Raw genomic sequence first — 24,101 nt, forward strand, 5'->3', positions numbered from 1 at the left:
ATCTTTAAAGGGCCCTGCTCTCGTGAGAACGGCGAGATGTGAGAAATGCTGACATAAGCACTGGACTAATGCCCATCTTAAATTTGAATCTTTTTTTTTTCTTGATAGTAAAGGCTGTATCAGATCATTCATTCCTAATGAACACATAAGGAAAAAAAATATGGCTAATGACAATAGCAAATATTATTTTAACAAGTTTCAACAGTAATACCTCACAGATTTTGAGAATTTGAATGGGAACGGGAAATTAAAAAACAAAAAGAAAAAAAACAATGAAACAAACAAACAAAACACTTGATGTTTCTGCCATTTCCATTGATTCTTAGTGTCATAAGTATTTGGAGGGGAGAAAATAAGAGTATTTGCAGAGAAGTAACAGCATGAGCAGACGTGAGAGATGGTCACACATATCTGTGAATCCCCTAAAATGTACGTAGTTGAATGTTTCTGGAGCCAAAGACTTGAAAGCAGGAGTGGGACAAAGTTGCCAGCTATGAGTTTTAAGACTAGAATCCTCACCAAGGACAAGGTCATGGGGCACTGAGAAACACTCAAGTAAAGAAGTCAGTCACTAAACCTGAAGTCAAGGTTTACAGACAGATGGGAAATAGGCTACCTGGAGCAGTAATTAAATCTGTGCATTAGAACATCTCTTCAGGGAGACACCTTTCATATTGTTAGCATTGATAATTTATCTGAGAGTATATCAGTGCTTTCCAAATCTATAATCCACTTTATAAGCCCAGAACCATACTCATTGCTGTACTTGTGAGGAATGAAATGTGATAGCCACAACAGAACTTGCCTAATACAAAAAGCAGCCACCAGCAAAACATACCTACCACCACTTAAAGTATAAACAATAACAAATTTAAAGATTTTTGTTCTTGAGAAAGAATTTTCTTTTCAAGGTCATAAGAAGAGGGTATTCTGAGGACCAGTAGGAGTTCTACTGAAGCCATTGCCACAGCTATGCTACAGATGACAGGAACTCAGTATCACGAAAAAGGAAGGGTCTGTGGCTTCAAAGAGGAAGAACAGGGAGACTCTTCAGTTCTTATGACTAATCGGAAGTGTGTGGAAGGGGGCAGGACTCTCAATGGCAGATGCCTGGATTGAAAGTTTATATACAGATATAATTGGACATTTATTACATGTAGACTTTGAGGATGTTTGAGAGATGTGTAGCTAAAACTACTCCACAAACAATTACTGTTGGAGTTTGGAACTCATTGAATGGTAGATCAGACCACGAACACAGGAAGGTTAGCCCATAAATTGGGTGTAGAAGATACAAGGAAGGTAGTTATTCAACAATGAGATTTGATAGGTACCTAGAAGTAAATGAAAGTGGAAGGTGATTAAGTCTTTACAGGTAGATAATAGTCAAGATTTGGATAAAGGACAACTGAAATAAGTACCAGAGTTGGTTTGCTCAATTCAAGAACCCATCAAGGGTCTTACTAAGGAACATCAATAGAATTATTGTTGTTTTTATCATTTTTGTTCATATAAATTTTATCTCTTTAGGAATTCGGTGACGGGCTCTTTCAGCCCAATCCTCCACTATTTGAAGGACAAGCCAAAGATCCCACTCGGAAATGAGAGCAGACTAGCGGGTAACATTGGCTCCACCCAGTGATTATCTCCAAGAGATACAAAAACAGGATCCATGAAGATGTTGGCAAGACTCCAAGTTCTTATGTTAACTTTGGTTTCAAGGGGATTTTTACTCTCCTTAGGGGATCACAACTTTATGAGGAGAGAAATTAAAATAGAAGGTGACCTTGTCTTAGGGGGCTTATTTCCTATTAATGAAAAAGGCACTGGAGCAGAAGAGTGTGGGCGAATCAATGAAGACCGAGGCATCCAACGTCTGGAGGCCATGTTGTTTGCTATTGATGAAATCAACAAAGACAATTACTTGCTACCGGGAGTGAAACTGGGTGTTCACATTTTGGATACATGTTCAAGGGATACCTATGCATTAGAGCAATCACTGGAGTTTGTCAGGGCATCTTTGACTAAAGTGGATGAAGCTGAATATATGTGTCCTGATGGATCATACGCTATTCAAGAAAACATCCCACTGCTCATTGCAGGAGTCATTGGTGGCTCATACAGCAGTGTTTCCATACAGGTAAGAGTGTAAATGCTACTGCCAACAGCTGCGTTGCTTTTCTTTTACGTTGCAGGGGAACAGAATTAAATGTTGTTAACAATTTAATATTGCATTTCTATGAGTATTTATTGATATTTTAACATAGAACATTCTACTGAAAATTACTTTGAAGTGTATTGGATGGCTACAGCAACAAAACAAACTGCCCCCAAGTTTAATGGCTCAACACATTTATTCAGACACAATCTGCATGACAGTTGAGTGAATAAAGGCTCAGCTGTGACTGGTGCTGCCCAGGTAGTCTCCTTTCTTCTTCCTGTGATCAGTGAGCTACTCAGAATGATTCTAGAGTGATTCCAAAGATGCAACAGGATGCAAGTACGATTTCTTAAGCTCCATCCAATCTTCTCTGCTGTGTCATAGCTGCTACTATCTCATTAGCAGAAGCAACTCACAGGGCTCAAAATCAAGAACTGAGGAAAAAAACACCTCGCCCACAGGATGAGTCCTGCAAAGTTTCATAACATGGTCCTTACAAGTTGACTTGTATTTGGAGCCATTCATGCTCTCCATGACAACAAGCTATAGTATCTCTGGATTCTATTTTTCACACTAGGTTTTTTTTTTTTGCTTTTGTTCAGAGATTTAAAAACACATAATTTTTCAGTGAAGGTATAATTCAAAGAAGCCAAATAATTACCATAAACCAAGGGAGAGAGAGAAATCTAGACAGGGAGAAGAAAAGAGAGAGATTTTAGAACACAAATTATATAAAGCTGATAACTGTTTTCACAACTTCATTAGAAGAAGAAGACATCTGTCACTGTGAGTGACACAGTGGTAACTCACAAAGTCACAGACTTTTGGAGCTAGGAAGTGGCTAAGAAGTCATTCAGCTCAATTTCTTAGTTTTCCCAATTCTCCCCAAAAGATTGGCTTCTGGAAAATTCCCATCGTTAGGCAGAATGAGAGCTAGACCTGAGATCGATCTTTTGTGCTCTCAGCTACCCCATATGGTTTTTATATACTACCTGAAGTTCAATATTATTTTTTTCTGCTGAAAGCACTAATGTCACAGTAATAGAAGTTCATGATTCTAAGAGACACATACTCTGCCTTCTACTAAATTACTATAATCAAAATCCAAGCACTGAAGGCAGTGATATAATATCTTCTTCATATGTCACAGTTCTACTTAAAGAGACTCTATTTGCATTGGCATAGCCTTATTTTTATATTCCAGATTTATGGCACTTAAAATTCCGTGTATAATTCTGTGCTGCTCTAAATGAGCTTTTTCAAATTTCTTTCCTTCTTCAGAGCACATAGTCATATTACGAGTAATTAGGATAATTGGTTTTTCATAAACACCCTTTAACTTTATTAGAAGGGTAGAAAATATTGCACATCCCACAGCAGATCATGTAAATTTTGCCATTACTTTTATACTTGAGTCAGGAGAGGTGAAAATTTCTGCTTGAAAAGGAGAAAATGTAAGGCCTATGTCTGACACACTTCAATAACAATTTTACCAGCCAGGTATCAAACATTTTCCAAGTGCTCATATCCAGTATTACTCCCAATAAAGGGACACACATACACACACACACACACACACACACACACATGCTGTTTGATACATTTATTTTTCCCCAGTCGTAAGTCTTACTCTACATGTGTCCATAGTCATTTCTTATAGCTATGTAACAAGCCACCTTGCAAACACTAATTTTATTTGACCTTGCTCTTTTGATACTATGCGCTCTTCAGAAGAAGTCTGGCTAGTTGAAGGGGAAGAAAAAATATAAATGTGCATGGAAAATCCTGTAAGTGTTATCAAAAAAAGCTGCGTCTCCCACATCAAAATAACTGACTTGTTGTTGCATTCACTGGCTGTGGGCTCTGTGAATGGGTTGGACAAGGTGAGAAGTGAGGGTGGCTGACGGGATGGAAGCTATACGGGGAATCAGGTAATCAACCACACAATGTGAATGAGACACAGCATTGCAGAGGCTGATCCCAAAGCTATGAAAAATGTTCATGTACAAAGGGAGAAAGACCTCACAGAAGAATTAGGGTGTGAACTAAAAAGGACCAAGCACTGGGCTCCAATCTTTCTAAGAATTTAAAGCACTCCTGGACATTAATAAGGAAACACTTCTGGGGACATAAGGTTCCTGGGGGGTATCTCTCCTGTGTATCCACCTCTGTTCCCAGGACTACGGTGGTCAAACATCCTGGTGTTTGGTAAGTGTGGTGAAAGCAGGCATCTGGCAGTACTGCCCTAGGTCTTTATAAACTTAGATTTCCTAAATGTGCACTGAAAGCTTGAACTGGAAAAAGATGAGAAACGAAGTAGAAATAAATGAGCACAAACATCACATGATTTTAAATGCCTACCGTCTCTTGGCATCCAGGCACACCAGGGTCCAGAGTTTCCTGCTGAGAACAGATTATGGAGAACAGATTATCACAGAAAGCGATATTCTGCATCTTCCCTCTTGTGGCTCCATCAGCTGTTTAAATATCACAGTGCTCTTGTGTCGGTGACCTCTGCATTGCTGTGACAAAAGTACCTGATAGAGACAACTTATAAGAGAACAGATGCATTTTCCATCACTGTTTCAGAGGGCCTTGGTCCTTCCTGGTGAGGAATACATGACAACTTCACGCCACAGACTTCCCAACATGGTAGAACAGGAAGCAGAGTGAGTTGGACAAGATCTGGGGCAAGCAAAAATCCTGTCCCTCTGGGTGACTTCTACCAGCTACACCCCACCTCCTGGAAGTACACAGCCTCCTAAAACACCACCAGCTGGGGGTCAAACTTTCAAACTGGTAGGGGACAGTTTGAATTCAAACCTTAGCCAGTCCTCGATTTAGCCTGTATGGCTTTGTTTTCCAAATTGCTTCAAAAGATGTTTTCTCTTCATCTTCCCGCTAAAGGAGAGAAATTTTCCCAAAGGTGGAAAAGGAGGCCCTTACTGCCATGTTAGCTCATAGTGTTAGTGAAATCTACATGGAATGTGAGATTCTTAATGACTTGCTGGGTTACGCTGTAACACCATCAATGAAGACCTGGATAATTATTCTACCAATACGCTCATTAAGGACAACAAACCACTCCGTAGTAGTCCCTTTATAAAGCAGTCAAATTGATTTCTTAATTCAGTCATCAATGAACGCAAACATCCAAATACTTCTACATGAGCAAATATACCTGGGGGATCTATCCACACCCTCCAGCGAGCAGGTTTCTTTTCAAAGCGTTTTCAAGACTGCCCTGGTGTCCTCTATAAGCCTGCAAGCCTCTCACTTCAGGGAATATAGTGTTTCAAGAAGAGATTTAGGTCGATTGCCTTCAGCTAGGCGATTGTGTTTATGGCACTTACTTAGGAGCAGTGTTTATGCCTGTGTCTTTTCAAATGAGCTGCAGTTAGCATCTGAGATGTCCAGCCAAAACATTCTCCCAAGAAATGTTCCTAAAAGGTTAGAAGAAACACTCTTTCCCTGGCTAATCTTTCCTGCATGGGGCATGCTTTACCTGGAACATGGCAGGTGGAAGATGCTTTGCCTCTGAATGCTAAAGTAACCTCAGAAAAATTGAGACAATGCAAAAGATTACCTTGAAAGAGTGTGTAGTGCTTCCATGTATGTGGACCTATCTGCATTGCCCCCGTGGCATGCCTGGGTTGGCTACCCAGAGGCTATTTAAGCTGTGGGCTGGTTTTCCCCGGGGTCTGAGGATTGTTCAATGTTCCTGAATAAACTGCATTGAAAAAAAAAAAAGAGTGTGTAGAATTGCCATTAGCTGACAACACAATACAAAGAGGCCAAAAATAAAAATGAGCAGAAAAGAATGGCATTGACCAGAAGCAAGATTTTAGACAAGCTGTTTTACTGCCCACTTGGCAAGACAGTTTCTTATACACTAGTGGGTAGAAGCTGCACAGACTTTCGTAAACAAACTGCTGTTCTCATTTTATACCTAAATTATAATGTTCTTTGGCTATCAGTACGTCTTACCAAGCTCAAATTCTTTCCTCATTGAGAAACCATTCCTAAGCTCCATCTTCTAATTCCTTCTGTTCTAATTCATTAAACGATTTGTCCATTTACGTTTCTATTAGGGAATTCCTCTTTGTGTAGCCAGCACCTGAAATAAGCTCTCTGTGATTTGGAAAATATTTTTTTTCAACAAATTCCAAGAATTGATATATGATAGTCTGCCATACCACCAAAAGACAGGAAATCCCTAAATGAGTTTTGGATTGGGGTCACAGCCATCACCTTCTGTGCTAGGTCATTTTACGAGATCACGGGTATGGACTGAGCATTCTCCTGAAGTGGAAAACCGAGTGTCTTGTTAAAGATAGATCAGGAAATCCCTCTTTTACTCACTGTCTACTCAGTGGCCCCAGACACCTTCATCTGAGAGCTTCTTGCAGGCTTACATACCACTGATTCTGAGACAGGCAGGTCCAAGGCTACACCCCACCTGCTTAACTGGAACCATGCTCAGTAGGATGAGAGCCCCATGCTGGCTCTCATCTGGCTCTGTGTGGTCTCTCCACAGAAAGAATATACAGAAAGAATATACAGAGCTGGGCCTGGTGGTACAAACCTGTAATACCACTAGCCGTATTGGAGACAGAGGCAGGAGAACTGCAAGTTCAAGGCCAGACTGAATTATAGAATGGTATCAATGCTAGCCTAGACAAAACTTTCTACAGGCAAGATATGTACACACACACACACATGTGTATATATATATATGCACATATATATGTATGTACATATATATACACATATATACACACCTTGGGCTATATATATCATATATATGATATTGATATATATATATATCATATATATATTCAGAAGGCCTACTAAATCTCAGACAGTATGCTACTGTGCTTACTGTATATTTAGCTGATGCAAGGCAAATGGGAGCATGGTTCTGTTCTCACGTGGGGCAAAGGACAGCACTAAAACTTCATTTACTAGTTTATTATTAGAAAAAATAAAGTGATAGCTGCACTTAGTGAGTTTAATATTGCAACTATAATGTTTATGGCAGGAAACAACTAAGTTTTCATTGTGTCTCTCCAGAAAACGTTCAACACGGTGACTAAGATTCTGACTGCAGCTTGCTAAGATTTATGTAACCTCTCACACCTGAGATGGAATTGTCAGCAGCACTTCAGTCACGGGGTTCATTTCTCAACCTGTTCATTTTTGTCGTTGTTTTCTTTCTTTCAACATGTTCCGTCCACTCAAGAGGAATAGCTCCAAGAGAAACCGCTCCCTGAAAGAAAGCACCAAAGCTCAAAGTCCTTTAAATTTAGGACCCTCCACCCTTTGCCTCCCATGCCAAGTACTCATCATTTCCTCTGACGGTCCGAACTCCAGAAACACCTTACTCAAGACTTGTCTCGGAGCCACCCTATTTCCCTCTCAGCCTTCCCAGTCCAAAACAATCTCGCAAAGCTGGTTGTTTTGAGACCTTCCATTGCTCTTTCTCTGCTTCCCAAAAGAAAGGTCAATGCTGTTCAAGGGCTTTATCACAGGGAGGGAGGCACCGTCAATAGCAATTAAAGGTGTTTTTGCTAACATTGCTTTATTGTAGAAAATTCTCACCAGAGGTAATTACCTAGGGGACACTATATTTCCCTTTGCTTTGAGGTTAATTTGTTCCTTAATTAATTCCCTTCCTGTTCTATATTTATTAGGAAACTACTCTAGTGAGAGACAAGAGGCTGCCACCCAGACCACCACGCACAGGGTGTGAATTCGCAGTGAAAGAGTGGCCGTGGCTGTGAACCATGTTTGATTTACAGAACTCAGTCTACAATTGACACCATGTGAAAAGCAAGAAATGCAGCCATTCTTAAAATATTATTACCAAATGCTTTGCCTACAGATTACCAAGTAAACTAGTTGAGATAAGACTCCGGACACTTTTAGCTGAACCTTAAAATGATTGCTTTAATGGCTCAAATTTTAAATTGCCATTAAGTATGTCCCTTTTCAATAAATCAATATGTACAAAGGTTGGTATTTTAATATAGAAAGAGCCAACCTTTAGTAGTTTATCATGATGAAAGTCCACTGACTTAATGTAGCTGAAGTGTATTTTCTAATCTATGGGAAAATGTAGGTGAGAACTAATAGTGTTTTTCCAATTAGTGACTTGGTGGATTTAAGCACAATGTTCCCCAAACACCTGCAGTTAAACTCTGAGCAAACACTGATACTCCAGGCTGTGTATCAGTAGGAATTCAAACACTAAAATTATAATGTCGCTATTTTTGACAACACCACCTGGCATATTATGGAAATCCCTCTGTTACTAGTGACAAAGTCTTAATTCTTGCCAGCTCTTTGACTTCATATCCAACGTTGGGAATTACAGCACAGGAGAAAACACAATAGCAACAATACTTCCCAAAATGATGCTCTAAATATAGATCAGGTTTTTTGGCCGGAACAGCAAAACATTTTGAGACATTTGCCACCAGTCACTACCGTTGAATATGCCAGGTGTGCAACCCAGGGACGAGGCAATGGCCTAACATTTGGGTGACTGTCACCTGGTTCCCAGGGAGTCTCCATGGAATACAAACTGGCCAACAAAACCCTCTCAAGGTAGAAAACATAGTGCTGAATGCATGATGCACAGTTTGTGAAATTTCTCTGTAAAAAGCCAGGGTTTGGTTGACATTTTTAATGGACATATGAATTAGCCATATAGCTCCTTTGTTTACCAAGTAGTTTTAAGATAGACCGTTGGTACCAAATTTGAAACAACACAACAGTAAAGGTAGGTTGGTGTCACCCAGTGAGCTTCAACTGCAAGAGTGGGCTATTCAACATCCCAGAAATTTGCTCTACAGAAAAGAAAGTCATGAGCTATCTTTTCTGAGTTGCCCACAGGAAGTTAAAAAATTCTCCAGCCTCCCACAGTTTCCATAAACTGTCTAACTTATGACCTGCTCCCTCCTAAGGCTGTGCCCAACCAACGGCACACACTAAAGAAAATGTTTCTGAGTAATTACTATCAACCAATTGAAATGGGTTTTAGGGAAGCTAATGTTTTTCTCTTACACCTTGATCTTGATATTTCCATCAAACTGTTCAAAGCAACTGGAAATATAGGCTTTCTGGCCTTTGAGACCTCTGTCTGTGTCAGAATAAGTATTCTTCCCAAATGAGGGCCTTCCCCTAGTGACTTTCAAGTTGGATGCTATCCACTGTGATATTTTTAAAACTGTTTTTTTCCATATAATTCCTGTACTTACATTTTTCACTTTTACAGCCTAAGTAACATAGATCAAAAAAAATCTATAGTTGCTTATAACTTTTGGCTGTCTGATTATCACCCCTATGTCTTTACCATCTCCTGTTCCTATAAGGCACTGACATTCTGGTGACCTACCTGATACCAATAAAGCAATATGCCTTCTCCCTAGTATTTGACTTGTCTCTCCTTCCTAAAAGCTCATATCTCCTGTCTCTTCCTGGAAAATCCGCACTTTCTTTTCAAGGTCAACTTTAGATATTATGACCTGCCAGCTCTCACCTACCTGAGATTAGTTGTTCTTTGGTCTGTGCGTTGTGTGTGTACCTCAGAATGTGATCTGTGCCTATTTTTCGTTATCTCCTAGAGGAGCATAACTTCCTTGAAGGCAGTGAGGACATAGGTTTATTTTTTTTTTTTTTGGAAAAATTTTAGAAAAATGCCTTGAATAGACATCATCTTCACTACCTTTGAAGTTTTGCTTTTTGCTTACCCCCCCCCCAGGCTGGTCAGTAAATTACTATTTCCTATATATTGTTATTTAATCCTTATGTAACTTCATAAATCTAGGAATTACTACTATTCCCTCCTTATAAATGAGGAAACTGATGCCTAAAGAAATAAACAATGCTGCCCAAGTTCACACCGCTAGGGAGAGAAAAAAGCTGAGGTCAGGACGCTGGTCTAGTCCTGGGTCCTGAAGTACTACACAGTCTGCTTCTTCTGTGTCTGACAACTTTGCTTAAGTAATACAGTGAACGGAGAAATCCTGAACAACACTGTTTCAATCCCTACAAATAATGCCATGTGTATTGCTCTTCCCTGAGTTAGCGCAGAACCCCAAAAGTAAGCAGTAAGCACTTACAAAAATATCGGGCTATAATCCTCGGTTCCTTAAAGTTCTCATTTTTGGTTAACAATCAGAAACAGTAAAAATGACTTTTTATTAATTATGGCATCTTAATCATATCATTGCATTAAGGAAACTCCGCAGGCTTCAGAAAAAAAAACATAGCTTAGGCTAACTGGTGACTCTGTTAAGACTTCAAAAGATATTTCCAAAAATCAATCCCTAAAGCACTAAAATACGTTTCTGACATGTCTTTTTCAGTGTTGGGCAACCTGGGAGTGCTTTGTAAGTATAGATGTTCAACTTAAATGTCCGATAAAATACCGCAGAGGCCTGTTACTGTAAGGAACCGAAACCAGCTCAGTTTCGTGGTTTCTCTTGAAATTTAACACATGGAGGGCGGGGGAGGGTCAAAGAAACAGGGTGAAATGACTTCTTTTTTATTACGTAACTCCCTGCTAAGCATGAGTAGGAAATAATTCTTGAGATAGTTCTGCGGAGATAAGAGAACAAGACAGACACTTCAGTAGGGAGTCGCATTCTCACAGCGGACCTCTAACCTGCTTCCGCATGTCCGTCTCCTGAAATAATGGGATTCAAAGGAGCCTTCTTGACCTACACATATTTTCAGTCTGATCGATAAGCCACAAGAATGGAAAACAGACATGCTCCACGACTCCTCAATTCTTTGCTTTCAGATGAGAAAGCAAAAGCATATGATGATCCAGATTGCAGACCACAGGTGCTAAGAGGGGTGGTTTCTAGGGAAATTAAAATAGAAATAAAGACCAAGGAAGCTAGCTGGCGCCATCTTTAAGGGTCTTTTCTTGGGATTTCCATGGACCGTCATTGGGACTATGTCAAGAAGGAAATGGCAGGAACCATTTTGACGTAGGTATTTTCAGAGCCTCTGGAACGCAAGCATGGATAGCTTTTACAGATTATAATGAGCAAACTGGCATTCACTATACTATTACCACACTGTATGATTTCCTAAATTTAAATTAACCCTTGCCTTTTTATACTGCTACTTCTCCCCCCTCCCCCACCACAGGGGATGGAACATGTCTCCAGATGTTCTGCAGCTAATGTGCCCAAAAGAAAAAAAAAAATGACTCATCCCTTTTGCAATAACAGGATGATTGGCAGCCTTTATGGGAAGATAAGTCATGTGATGTGAACAGCTTGGATTCCTCAGGCAGTTTCTCAACTACCAGCCACCTCCAGTTCTGGTTTAAAATACAAGCCAAGCTGGCATTTTGTACGGCTAATAGTTTGGTTTGATCAGCCTGAAAGGAAGAGCGCTGGGGTTTCTTAACCTCACAAGTTCTAGAACTTCTTCACCTGGTTAGTGAGCTGTGAGTTACCAGACGGTTCAAAGTGCAGCCCTCAGTGGTTCTCTTCCAGGCTTACATCTATGCATTTAATTTAAATAACTAGACAAAAACTCAGCTCTGCATGTGTTGCAGAACAATTAAAGGTGCGGGCTTATTCTTAGAAAACAACCCCAGGGAGATACGGGCTGTGAACAGAACAGAACAAAGGGCAAACCTACAAGGTTATTATTGTTGGGTCTCCAGATTCGGGAGACAGCAGCAATGCTTTCTTTTTTTTCAAGTGTATATAGTTCAGCCCTGCAAATAGCATCTTTCTTGGAAGTGTTTGGTGCCTCCTTCCATCTGGAATTTTTGTAACTAAGCGTAGGTCCACATAAAAGCCAGTTGTCGCATTTCCCTTTAATACATCAGCAAAGATTCAGAAGCCAACGCTATGAAAGTTCTGAAAATAATTCTCATGGAGGAAGACCAAATTAGTTGGCACTTGTTTATATGAGACTCTAAACGTGGATGACATTGTGTTAAGCAGGAAGTCTAACGCTCATGTGTGAAATGGACATATTACAGAGGGCCTGAGCAAAAGATTTGACATGGGTGCCACAGGTAACTCCGAAGATTTCGAACTGACACTCTCTTTCTTCACAACATAAAAGAAATGGTAGACACCCTGAGTCTTTCCCAGAGTTCACATTCTTTTGTTCTTCATGATCAGAGTACCACCAAAATAAAGGCTGCCATCTAGAATAAAAATGGAAAGAATCTCTGATGCTGAAAATGTCAAGAATTATAATTCCCCAATAAACTGACAAAAGCCTCTATTTTTTTTTAATTCTTGAATCAAAACTAAATATGAATATATTTGTGACTTGGTAGGCTATAGTGAAAGCGTAAGTCCTGGATAAACTCAAGGCACCAAAAAAATGTACACCCCAAAGTAACATTTCATGTAAAACTAGCCTGAGCCAGCTGGATAGGCCAGAGAAGAAAGGCGCTTGTCACCACCAAGCCTGACAATGTGAGTTTGATCCTCCAGTTCGACATGCTGAAAGGAGAAAACAATCTTCTGAACGTCTGCAGATTGTTCTATGACCTTTATGCTCACATTGTGGCATGTGAACCCACACCTGTGTGCCTGCATGAGCACATACACACACACACACACATACACATTATAAATAAATAAATGCAAAACAGTAATATATACTACATGTGGAAAGCTTTCTGATGTGAGCAGGTATTAGGGTTATATGGGAGTATCTTTCCACAGTCAGAATTGGTTATGGGAAAATCAAAAGTTTATATATTCCCAAAGCAAGAATAACAGACGAACAACTTATATGACTGGCTAGATATCTGTACACAAGGCATTTGTCACAAAAGAAACCTGACCTTGCCTAAAGACCTTGGGAACAACTCATTTGGTGATGATCGCCTAAGGTTTATGTTTATTTGAGGCCAACTTAAATATATATGGTTTGATTAACCAAACTTCATAATAAGGCCCTAAATTTGTTTTATAGTCTTGAGGAAAGAGTCGCCACTGGTGTAGCGGCAACCCCAACGGATATAGACTTGGATTTCTTTTGCCTGTTCATACTAACGTAATTTGTAGAAAATCTTGACTGAAGATCCCTAAAGCTCTAAATGAATTCCCTATGAATTCCCTAATTTTATCTTGATGAAAAGCTGAATATAATTAGTGAAGATTTCACACTGCACAGCAAATTATTTATTGGAAGTGCTTGATGGTAGCCTTTCATTGTTCACTGGATCTAGCCTTTGCTTTCTCCACAGACACGTATCTCCGTCTTAGAAAAGGTGGTATGGTAGAGCAGAAAATATCCATCACTCATCAGTTCATTCAGTTATCAAACATATTGGAGCATCACTAGCTCTGGAAGGCATTGAGGACAGATTAACAGAGATTAACAGTGCATATTTCCTGGTCCAACGTTTAGTAAAAAACAGAATTTACCACATTTCACTTGTGATATTTACAGTTGTAAGTTCTCATCCTCCAGGCAGAAACTTCCCAGTGGATTCTAGGAAAAATCATTTTTATCATTGTTGATGGTCAGGCCACAAACAAAGTGTAGCCGGATAAATTTAAAAGAATGCTTTTGCCTACAAGGTATGACTGTTCATGCCCCTCAAATAAAGGAGCTTAAGGCCTTAAAAAAAAAAAAGAAAAAAAAAGAACAAACACAATGTCTTACCTGATTGCAACATTGAAAACTATTGGCCATGAGCTCAGGGTGCAGCAGAATAGACTGAGTCAATCTGGAATGATAGAGTATAAGGAGAAGATCTCAGATTCCCAGGATCAAATCCAGCATCTAACACTTTTTTTTTTAACACATTGTGCTTCAATTCTTCAATATATGTAATAGAATAATGGCTTTTTCTATCCCATAAAATTATTGTGATGATTAAGAGAGAATATACCACCACAACAAAGGCCAGAATGGCACAAAAACCATATAGGTACAGTAGTGGCACACATACCTTGGCAGTAACCAACAGCTCTCCAATTGGATTTAAGACCCACTCAACAAAGGGGACCTAGCCCTTTGGGGCAGTGAAGTGACTCTTCCTTGGAGAAAAGTCTACAATCACTACTTTACTAAACCAGCATGATCCCTGACTACACTCTAAACATTAGTCCTTATACACACAGGTGAGTTTATTCCTTACCCTTCACCAAAGAACTCTTGGCAACAGACCATTACCAAAAACAACAACCAATCAAAAGGCAGAGTCATTTTTTTTCCAATCAATACATCTACACAACAATCCCACACCTAAAACTTAGGGCACTTTGTGGTAGAGGAAAAAGAAAAACCGTAATAGCCAGAAGATCAAGGAGCTTGTTGTAAGATCATGTCTCCTAGTAATGTCAGACGCTACATCCATAAGAGGTATCAGTCACCAACATGATAGCCCAAACATGAGCTGAAGAAAGGCAACAACAATAGACTTGCCAAAGTTGATGGGGCAAAACCTACAAGGCCTCAACCCTACAAATAGAACTACAGCCAACTGAGAGGGGGAGAATTAGTCTTCTCTTGTGAAAAGCACACAATTAGTTAAACATTCATACAAATAACATTGTTCAGAATAAAAAGGTTAGATTTAGGTATATATATGCATGTATCTACATATCTACACACATACACACACATATATATATATACATATCTACATATATATAAACAATGCAATACCAATTGATGAAAAAAAGAGGCCATGAATTTAAGAGTGCAAAGAGGAGTGTATGGAAGGGTTTGAAGGGAGGAAAGGGAAAGGAGAAATGCTGTAATTATTTAATAATCTCAGAAAAACTAAAATGAAAAAAGAGATAAAACATCTCTAATAAGACAAGAGCTAGGAATAAATACAAAATGTCAGGACTGTAAAACATATTACTGATCTTAAGAGTTTTCCAAAACTGAATGTTGGAAAATAGGAACGGACTAGAATGGCTCTTCTCTGTCTGCTTTTGCAGAACACTGGACAGAATCTTAAGTGAATGAAGCACTCGCTAGTCCATCTTTGACATTTTAGCCCATGTGGACAGCAACCTCCAATTTTCATTTGTGGTTTTATTCTTTCTGGTTTTCATCACAAAGAAATCTCGATTTGTGTCATTAGAATTTAAACCCAGAAACATACATCTCAGCTGATGGAATATCACCTTGCTTGCAGAAAGGGAACCTGATCTTCCACAGAGTGTGCTCCATGTTGGTCTGTCTGTTGGCTCTGTACATTTTGGAAAGTCCCTTCCCCTTGTGTCATTCTTTTTGCCTATAAAATAGAAGTTTAGATCACATTTCTTATTCCTTTAAGCTCTAAAAGTGCAATGATCCTGCAGCTTATTTTTTATTTCTCCAACACTGTTGATGAAAAATGTATGTTTACTTAGCTACTGTATGCACAGTTCCTTCCAAGATGCTCTCAAGCTGGGCATGGAGATGCACACTTGCCATCCAGTGCTCATCAGGCTGAGGCTGAAGAATCATTAATTCAGGAATAGCCTTGTGTCACAGCAAGTTCAATTGATACACACAAAGATTCTGCACGCACACACACACACACACACACACACACACACACAAATCTGCTTTGACCATAATTTAAAATTTTGCTTTGCACATATTTAGTTTGCTATCCAACTCCTATCACTTTTCCTTTTTCACAAGACTCAGGTAACATCATTAATGCTTGGTTGAGTCATGATCCTCCATCATCCTCCATGGTCCTCCAAACTACAATTCTTCTTTAAATGGTTCAGCTAATGCTGAAGGTACAGTGTGCTCTTTCTGAGTCCATCCTGACTCTTAATAGTTTCTTCTTTCATGTGTGTTTGTGCCATATCTGTTATAAAACTGGGAACTAGAAAATTACCAAAATCATGCCTGTTAATTTATGTCTATTCTTTTGTTTCCTGAATTTGCCTCTCTTCCTCTTCTTTCACACTTTAGTCTTTCCACTACTGATTTATTAAAATGATTTCCTAATCTTCATTTTCCAGAATTCATGGATAGAAGCTAACTGGCTATGCTTTTATGAGTTTTTCTTTCATTCTGGAGAGATTTGGTGTAAGATAAATTTTCTATATTATTTTCATTTGTATCATCATTTCCATGTTAAAATACACCCGTACTGAGAAGAGAGGGGAAATAATATCGTCACCTTTTAAAAGACAGGGTTTATTTGTAGACACCATGCAGGCCTCAAGCTCCTGCCTCAGCCCACCAAGGTCCTGGGATTACAGGCATTCATCACCATGACCAGCTATTATCTTTTGTGCTTGCGGAATCAACTTCTCCAGCCATTAGCTCTTCTACAAACCACATTTTCTCCTGAAAGATAAGTCAAAGCAATATAAAAAGAGTAAGAAACTATGCTTCCATTTCCAAATTCTGTCTGCAGTTCTCATGAGTTCATGCTTGGCTTCACACTGAGCACAGAGATGCTCCCAACACACCCATTACACTCATCCCTTCACCCTCAATTCCATCAACCAGGGGAATTTGGGGGCTTGTCTTCCCTCTTTTATTGAGTCCGTATTGTATGAATTATTTTTAAGTGCTTCTCCTACCTTAAAACTCTACTACTTAAATCGTTTCTACCTTTGCAAAATCTGTACCTTCTTTTAAAGTGTTTCTGTCTAAAACATAAAACTAGGTCTTGGTTTTCTTCCTTCCTCTCCTACTAATAATAACATAACTGCGTAGCTGTCTTCCAGATTTCACACCACTTCCCCATCCTTAGATGATTCTTCCTTTCTCATTCAAAATGATGTCCAGTGCAGGAGTTTTCCTTACTTCTTCATGCTTTCTCTGAAAAACCATATGGCCAGTTAGCAAGTCAGGAATGTTTTAAGTACCCAATTTTTCAACAAATGAGACAGAGAACTTAGCTGACAACTACCTGGACAGCTCCCAACCCTAACTTTAAATTTTACATTAAAAAAAAAATAGCTCAGAGGACTGGGGAGATGGCTCTGTTGGGTAAAGTGTTTACTGCATAAGCACAAAGACTTGAAGTTGGACTTGCAGATAAGTGGATAAAGCTAGGTAGGGCAGTACATGTCTGTGATCCCACCTCTCCTATGGCATGATACAACGTATAGACAGAAGGACCTCCAGAATCCTCCCACATATAAAAAGGAAGAGGGTGAACACAGGCCCCTGAAGTTTTTCTTTCCGTCTACATACATGCTTAGCAGGCAAGCATTTGCATTCACACACAAACATGCAGACACAAACTACTAATGACATCAGCTAGATAGTGGCTGGTGTGCAGCAAACACTACTTCTGTCCCTCACCTGTGCTCTCCCTGGCTGAATGTCTCCATTCTCCAGGCCTCAGACTGATGGCCACACAGTAGAGGGAGAGAGGAAGGTAGGAGGAGACAGCCACAGTATTGAAAGTCAGACTCCTGCTGTTGTATTTTCATTTTCCGTCACCATCAAATTGTAAAACTATGAAAAGTTTTCATGAGTTTATAGAATTCACTTTTGCATGTTAAAATGAAGGTAAAATTTACCTGAAAAGGCCATTGTAAACATCAAGAAAGAAAAATCTCTTGTGCATGTGTGGCTTTATACACACACACATTACAGACAGTAACTGATGTTATAAGAAAACAGATCCATAAAAAATTGCACAAACCAAATTAAGAACGTTGTTCTCTAGAAATCAGATTAGACTGAAGGAGTAAGGAGGAGAAGAAGAAATTAATAATCTGCCTTCTGTGGTACCAACTTATAAATTATTACTTTTTTCACAATTATTACTTTTATAACTAAGGAAAATAATTTTAGAACAGTTCATTGTAATCAGAGCATTGCAGTACTTTACCCTTAATACTAATTTGTTGTAAATGTGTTTGTAATGTGCCTGAATAGCATTACTTTATTTTATCGCTCCGTGCTGTTCAATATGAATCATGCAGTTGACATTGTACTTGCAAGAGGTCCATCCCTGGATCTCTTCATCCCTGGAGGCGACTATGCCTCCTTTTTCTAGAGTCAACTGTAGCCCCCTTGATTAAGCATACATGCACAGGGGCATGTGTAGCCATCGTGAAGGGAACGGCAGTAGTCAGAAATTCATTCTAGCTCAACGCCTTCCCAAACAGGCTGCCGCTTGCTCTACCTCTTCCCAGAACAGAGAATGTCCATGTTGCTATCATGTGGGTGCTAACTCGTTCTCTTATGCGGCTTTTCTTAATCATAACTTGTTCTCAGACATTCTGGAGCAGCAGACATAAAACCACAGGATCTAGCAGTGGAAAGACAAGAACATTTTTCCTGAGCACTTCCTTACCCCTTCGGGAGAAGAAAACTTCAACAGCTTTGAAACTGTGGTTTTCACTTCCAGGAAATGCCTCTGGGTGTTTTTTGGTTTTTTTTTTTTTTAAGTTTCATTCATTTTATGTCTCCCAAGAGAGTTCAGATTCTGGTGGCTCCAACTGGAAGATGAGAAAAGCATTGCACCAAGAAGAAATGGCCTTTCTTGTGCTACCCAGAAATTTCACAATCAGATCTCTGCATAGAAAGGGATTACATGTTCATAGCTGCCACAGTGTCATAAAAGTCCAGTGGAAATCAGGCGCAACGGCAATCTGTGTTCGGGGCCACCTGCCCTTTCACTTACCCTAAGTAAACAAACAAACAAACAAAAAAGGGTTCCTGTGTTCTGATAAGACAGTGTGGCACACGCCTTTAATCCCAGCACTTAAGGAGGCAGAGGCAGGTGGATCGCTGTGAGTTCGAGGCCAGCCTTGTTTACTGTTTACGAGGTGAGTCTAGGACAGCCAAGGCTATACAGAGAGACCCTGTCTTGAAAAACAAAAGACAACCAAAAAAGGCAGTTGTGGTCAAGCCATTCCATGCAGAAGTCTTCAGTCCTTAGCAGAGAAGAACTTCATGCCACCTGTACATCCAACCATTTGCCTCCTCTTGAGGTTCTGATTTTTCATTATTTGGTATGTCATGTCTCAGATTTTTCAGCTGCCCTACCGGAGTTAAGTGAGAGTTACTAGAATTGGAAAATATTTTTGATAGCTGTGGCTATATCTATGATACTTTTAATAGCAGGCCAGAGCTCCACTAATGGCTGTGCAGCTGTGTATGAACCTGGTTGTCCTTTTCTTTTACTACATGAAATGAGGATTAATTGGGACTCGTGTCCATTGCTTCCTGTTGTGTGTGTTGTGCTCAGAGCTGCCCATTTCAAGCTGATCTCTCTGCATGTCGTATATGAACACAAAACTTCAATTGCCAGAAGAAAATTTCTCCAAATATCTAAACTTACTCCAATATACAGTTTTCAAAAATACTCAACTTGTTTGTTTATTAAAGTTGACAGGGAATTATGCAATTTAAATTCAGTAAAGACAGAACTTCCAGAAGCCAGGGAGAAGGAAAACAAATTTCTTTGTAATTTATTTTTTATTCTCAAGGTAGGGTTTCTCTGTATGTGGCCCTGACTGTCCTGAAACTGGCTCTGTAGACCAGGCTGGGCTTAAAATGAGAGATCTACCTGCCTCTGCCTCTCAAGTCCTAGGATTAAAGGCATGTGTCACCACCACCACAGCTAAGAGCAAATTTTTTACTAGATTTGCATATAATCTACTTTGATATGTATACCTACATACATATATGTGTGTGTATATATATATACATATATATACATATATATATACATATATATACATATATATATACATATATATATAATATTCCATGAAATACTTCTTGATAAACTAGTATCACTTTCTCTTTTTGTCCTATAATAAATAAAAACAGTGGAATATTGATAGCTGGTTTATAAAAAGAAATACATTTTTTTTGTACTCAGCATAGGCTTTAAATATGTCAAAGGACTCAGTCATTCTTAACAATGTCACCAATACATCTTCACTTGATTTTTATTCAAAAATGTCATAAGAAGAGCATCTCTGGATAGTTTTCTTACAATTTTTAAGGAAAAAAACAAGTCAAAGGAAAAGTTACTGTAGTTTCAAAAGTTTATCAAATTATTTGGCTAAAATTTTGAATGATTTGAACAGAATTTAAGTAGAATTGAATTTTTTTTTCTTTTGCTTAACCTAGATAATAAATGTCTAATTTGGACTGTCCATGTGGTACTGGGTTCCCAAATTAAACTCTTTCAGAAACTGCCGTTTTTAGCGAAAGAGGGGGAAGTGAGAATTAAACGCCCGGGCTCTTTCTATACAACCATGGCCAACTCGCCTGAAAACCAAATTTGGCCACCTAACTGTAGTTCATTGTCTGGCAAAGCTATAGCAGGACCCCGGGAACTTGAAATGACCACGCTCAGAACCTCTCAACAGTTTTCGTTAGTCTAGAGTCTAGCACAGAGCTTCAGAAGGTCCAGCCCTGGCGTCCTCTCATTTTTCATCACGCCCTTCTCCAAAACATATATGGCCTGCTTTGGACCTGCTGCCTCACGTCTGTCTAAACACGGTACCCAGGAAAGCATCTGGTAAAGGTCTCAAGAAGTGACCTGCACAGGAAGCTGGTAACTGACATGAACAGCATAACTTTTTCACGCGCATAGTCATTGGTTTCTGGTTTGTTTGTTTTTGTTTGTTTGTTTTAAAGGTGTTGCCCTTTTCTCCCCGCTCAGGTGGCAAACCTGCTGAGGCTCTTCCAGATCCCTCAGATAAGCTACGCCTCCACCAGCGCCAAACTCAGCGACAAGTCGCGCTACGATTACTTTGCCAGGACCGTGCCCCCTGACTTCTACCAGGCCAAAGCCATGGCCGAGATCTTGCGCTTCTTCAACTGGACCTACGTGTCCACTGTTGCCTCTGAGGGCGACTACGGGGAGACGGGGATTGAGGCCTTCGAGCAGGAAGCCCGGCTGCGCAACATCTGCATTGCCACTGCTGAAAAGGTGGGCCGCTCCAACATCCGCAAGTCCTACGACAGCGTGATCCGTGAGCTCCTGCAGAAGCCCAACGCGCGCGTCGTGGTCCTGTTCATGCGCAGCGACGACTCACGAGAGCTGATCGCCGCAGCCAGCCGCGTGAACGCCTCCTTCACCTGGGTGGCCAGCGACGGCTGGGGTGCCCAGGAGAGCATCGTCAAGGGCAGCGAGCACGTAGCCTACGGCGCCATCACCCTGGAGCTGGCATCCCAGCCTGTTCGCCAGTTCGATCGCTACTTCCAGAGCCTCAACCCCTACAACAATCACCGCAACCCCTGGTTCCGAGACTTCTGGGAGCAGAAGTTCCAGTGCAGCCTCCAGAACAAGAGAAATCACAGACGGGTTTGCGACAAGCACCTGGCCATTGACAGCAGCAACTATGAGCAGGAATCCAAGATCATGTTTGTGGTGAACGCCGTGTATGCCATGGCGCACGCGCTGCACAAAATGCAGCGTACCCTCTGTCCCAACACCACCAAGCTCTGTGATGCAATGAAGATCCTGGATGGAAAGAAATTGTACAAGGAGTATTTGCTGAAAATCAACTTTACGGGTAAGCAGTGAGTCTTTAATCATCTTCTGTGGTGTGGACAGGTGGACTCTGCCGGGAGCCAAACACCTCTGCCCCTAACGAGACGTCCTTGCTTTGGAAATGTAGAGTAACCCAAAAGGAAGTTCATAATCTTAAACAGCTCAAGACACATTGCAAGGATAGCTCTTTGATAGTCTTGTTCATTTTTTGACAACTATCTTGGCTGGTACACTACAGGAAGCTGAAAGGCCCCTAGGCTAGGTTGGTGGTCCCACTGCACCAGCCGCCCGGATGGGACCATGCCACATTGACTCTTTTTTTGTTAGCTGCAGGATATGACACGTATGATAGGGGTATTTAATCTTCTGCTGTGGAATTGGCAACTGTCTAAGGAACATGAATTCTAAGCTCTCCTTGTGGGGTATTTCAGCCAAAGAAGCTCATAACTGTCACAGTGGGAGAGAAAAAAGTCACTTTTCCCAGAGCCTAATTAGGGACAGAATAGAAAAGACAACCAGATCATGGCGTCTCCCAAGCACTGTGGTTTATTTCTCCTGCTATACAGAAACATTCCCTTGGGGTTTTAGAAATGTGGGTTCTCTCAAATTGTATTATAAAAAACGCAACTTTCTCTGTAATCCTGAATAGAAGCAAATGGAAGACTGATTGAAGTCATTCTGATCTGAAGTAACTACACAGACGCCTCCAGAAAGAATATTGCTGTCCTTAACCCACTTCTAAATAGGGCATGAATATTTCTAGGGACGGTTTCACATTACTAACGCACTAAAAACACAGTCTTTGGGTTAGCATCCTCTCAGGTGGCATCAGCTCTTTGACATTCTATGGCTCTAAGGACTTAAAGCCGAGCTATAGAGTGGTAAGTAACACCGAGGACAGTGACCCGGGGTGCTCTTACGCCTGCACTGTTAAAAGTCTCCTACGCCGTTAGGCAACTGATTCTGGCCTGCACCATCAATTTCAATTCGTCACCCGTTATCTGGACGTTTGTTTGCTTACATCGTGTGTTCTGTAGAGCTAGAATTCTCACGGTTCCTTCGTAGGTGGTCTATTCCAACATTTCCATAGACTTCATGGTGGCCTTGAAAATAAGCACACATATTCCATTGTGAAGTTTTGCATATTTTCTGTCCTTCATGCTCTTTAAAGGACAAAGTAATGGAGTCAAACAGCATCCTTCTTATCCATCTGATGGATGCAACCTCTTACCACTAGAATAATTACAGGAAGCACTAAAGATTAAGTATTTCTTATCCTTTATGTGTGTGTCAATTAATATAGAAACAAACAGCCACCACCAGAATTTTTTAAAAAGCTTAATAAAAAAAAAACTACCATTCATCTAAGGATCTCTATCAATTTCTACTGACAGACCCCAAAGAAATAAGAAAAGGCCCTAAAGTTAGTTAGTACCAAAAAGTATCTGCACTTCAAACCTAGAAATGAACTGTCCATAAAGACGTAATTCTTAAAGACAGTTATCTATTATGTACAACCTGAAGACTACCTATGAGATAAACATTTCTCTTTATTCTCCACATGTATTAATTATCTTTGATATTCTATTTGCCCCTCAATTTGTGAATACATACAACAGGTTCATTCATTAACAACCAAAACAAATGAAACTCAGATTTCAGAGAGCCTTTGCAAGATAACCACAGCATTTTTCCTTTCTCTGGCGGCTTGGTCCTAAAAAGCAGAGGAAAGTGAAGAAATGAGGCCCCAATTTAGATAAATAAAACAAACATGTCTTCTTTTTTTCTCTGTCTTGTTCAATTACCGGTTTCAATTCTACAATCCTCATTGCCTGTGCAAGGCCTTACCACAAAGTGCCATTCTGGCCTTCTCAATTAGTCAGGCATTACCCACCACTCTCCATTTATGAAGAGAGTAGGAAAGTGAAAAACAGATTTAAACCACAGAGAACACAGGTAATTTAGACTAGCCACAAAGCAAATATGCTTGGAAATAAGAAAGGCATGCTAAAAATGTGTTACAAAGGTACCAATATAAAAGAATTATCTAACAAGAGTTTTTAAAAATGAAGAATCGACTCTATAAAGTCCTTCACTTTAGAAGAACACACCTGGAGTAGCGAATAGAATTTCATGTTGAGTTTGTGGTAACATGTGTGTGTGTGTGTGTGTGTGTGTGTGTGTTCCTGTGTGTGGTGTGTACATGCATGGCAGAAGGTGAACATTTGGGCTGGCAGGTGCATGTGTGTCTTATCGCTGTGTGTGTGTGTCTGTATGCATGTGTGTTGACGTCATGTATCTTCCTCAAGTATTCCCTGCCTTATTTTTCGAGACAGACTCTCTCACTGCATCTGGAGCTCATCATTTCAGCTCTGCTTGGGTAGCCAATGAGCTTCGTGGATCTCCATGTTTCTGCCTTCTCAGCACTGAGGTTACCTATGGGCACCACCACACCTGGTCATTCTGTGTGTGTTAGATCTAAACTCGCATACCCAT

General features: G+C 40.1%; 1 protein-coding gene across 2 annotated transcripts in view; it reads left to right on the forward strand.

The window, feature by feature from the left end:
• The window catches only part of Grm3 (glutamate metabotropic receptor 3), a 215,017-nt gene that overhangs the window by 118,979 nt on the left and 71,937 nt on the right, over nt 1-24,101 (forward strand). For both annotated transcript variants that reach the window (XM_060373976.1, XM_060373977.1), the window contains exons 2-3: nt 1,531-2,140; nt 20,772-21,627. In XM_060373976.1, coding sequence (XP_060229959.1) covers nt 1,673-2,140; nt 20,772-21,627 — 1,324 coding nt within the window. In that variant the 5' untranslated portion in view covers nt 1,531-1,672. The remainder of the gene's footprint in view (nt 1-1,530; nt 2,141-20,771; nt 21,628-24,101) is intronic.

Source organism: Meriones unguiculatus, chromosome 21, assembly GCF_030254825.1.
Source record: "Meriones unguiculatus strain TT.TT164.6M chromosome 21, Bangor_MerUng_6.1, whole genome shotgun sequence".
NCBI lineage: Eukaryota > Metazoa > Chordata > Mammalia > Rodentia > Muridae > Meriones > Meriones unguiculatus.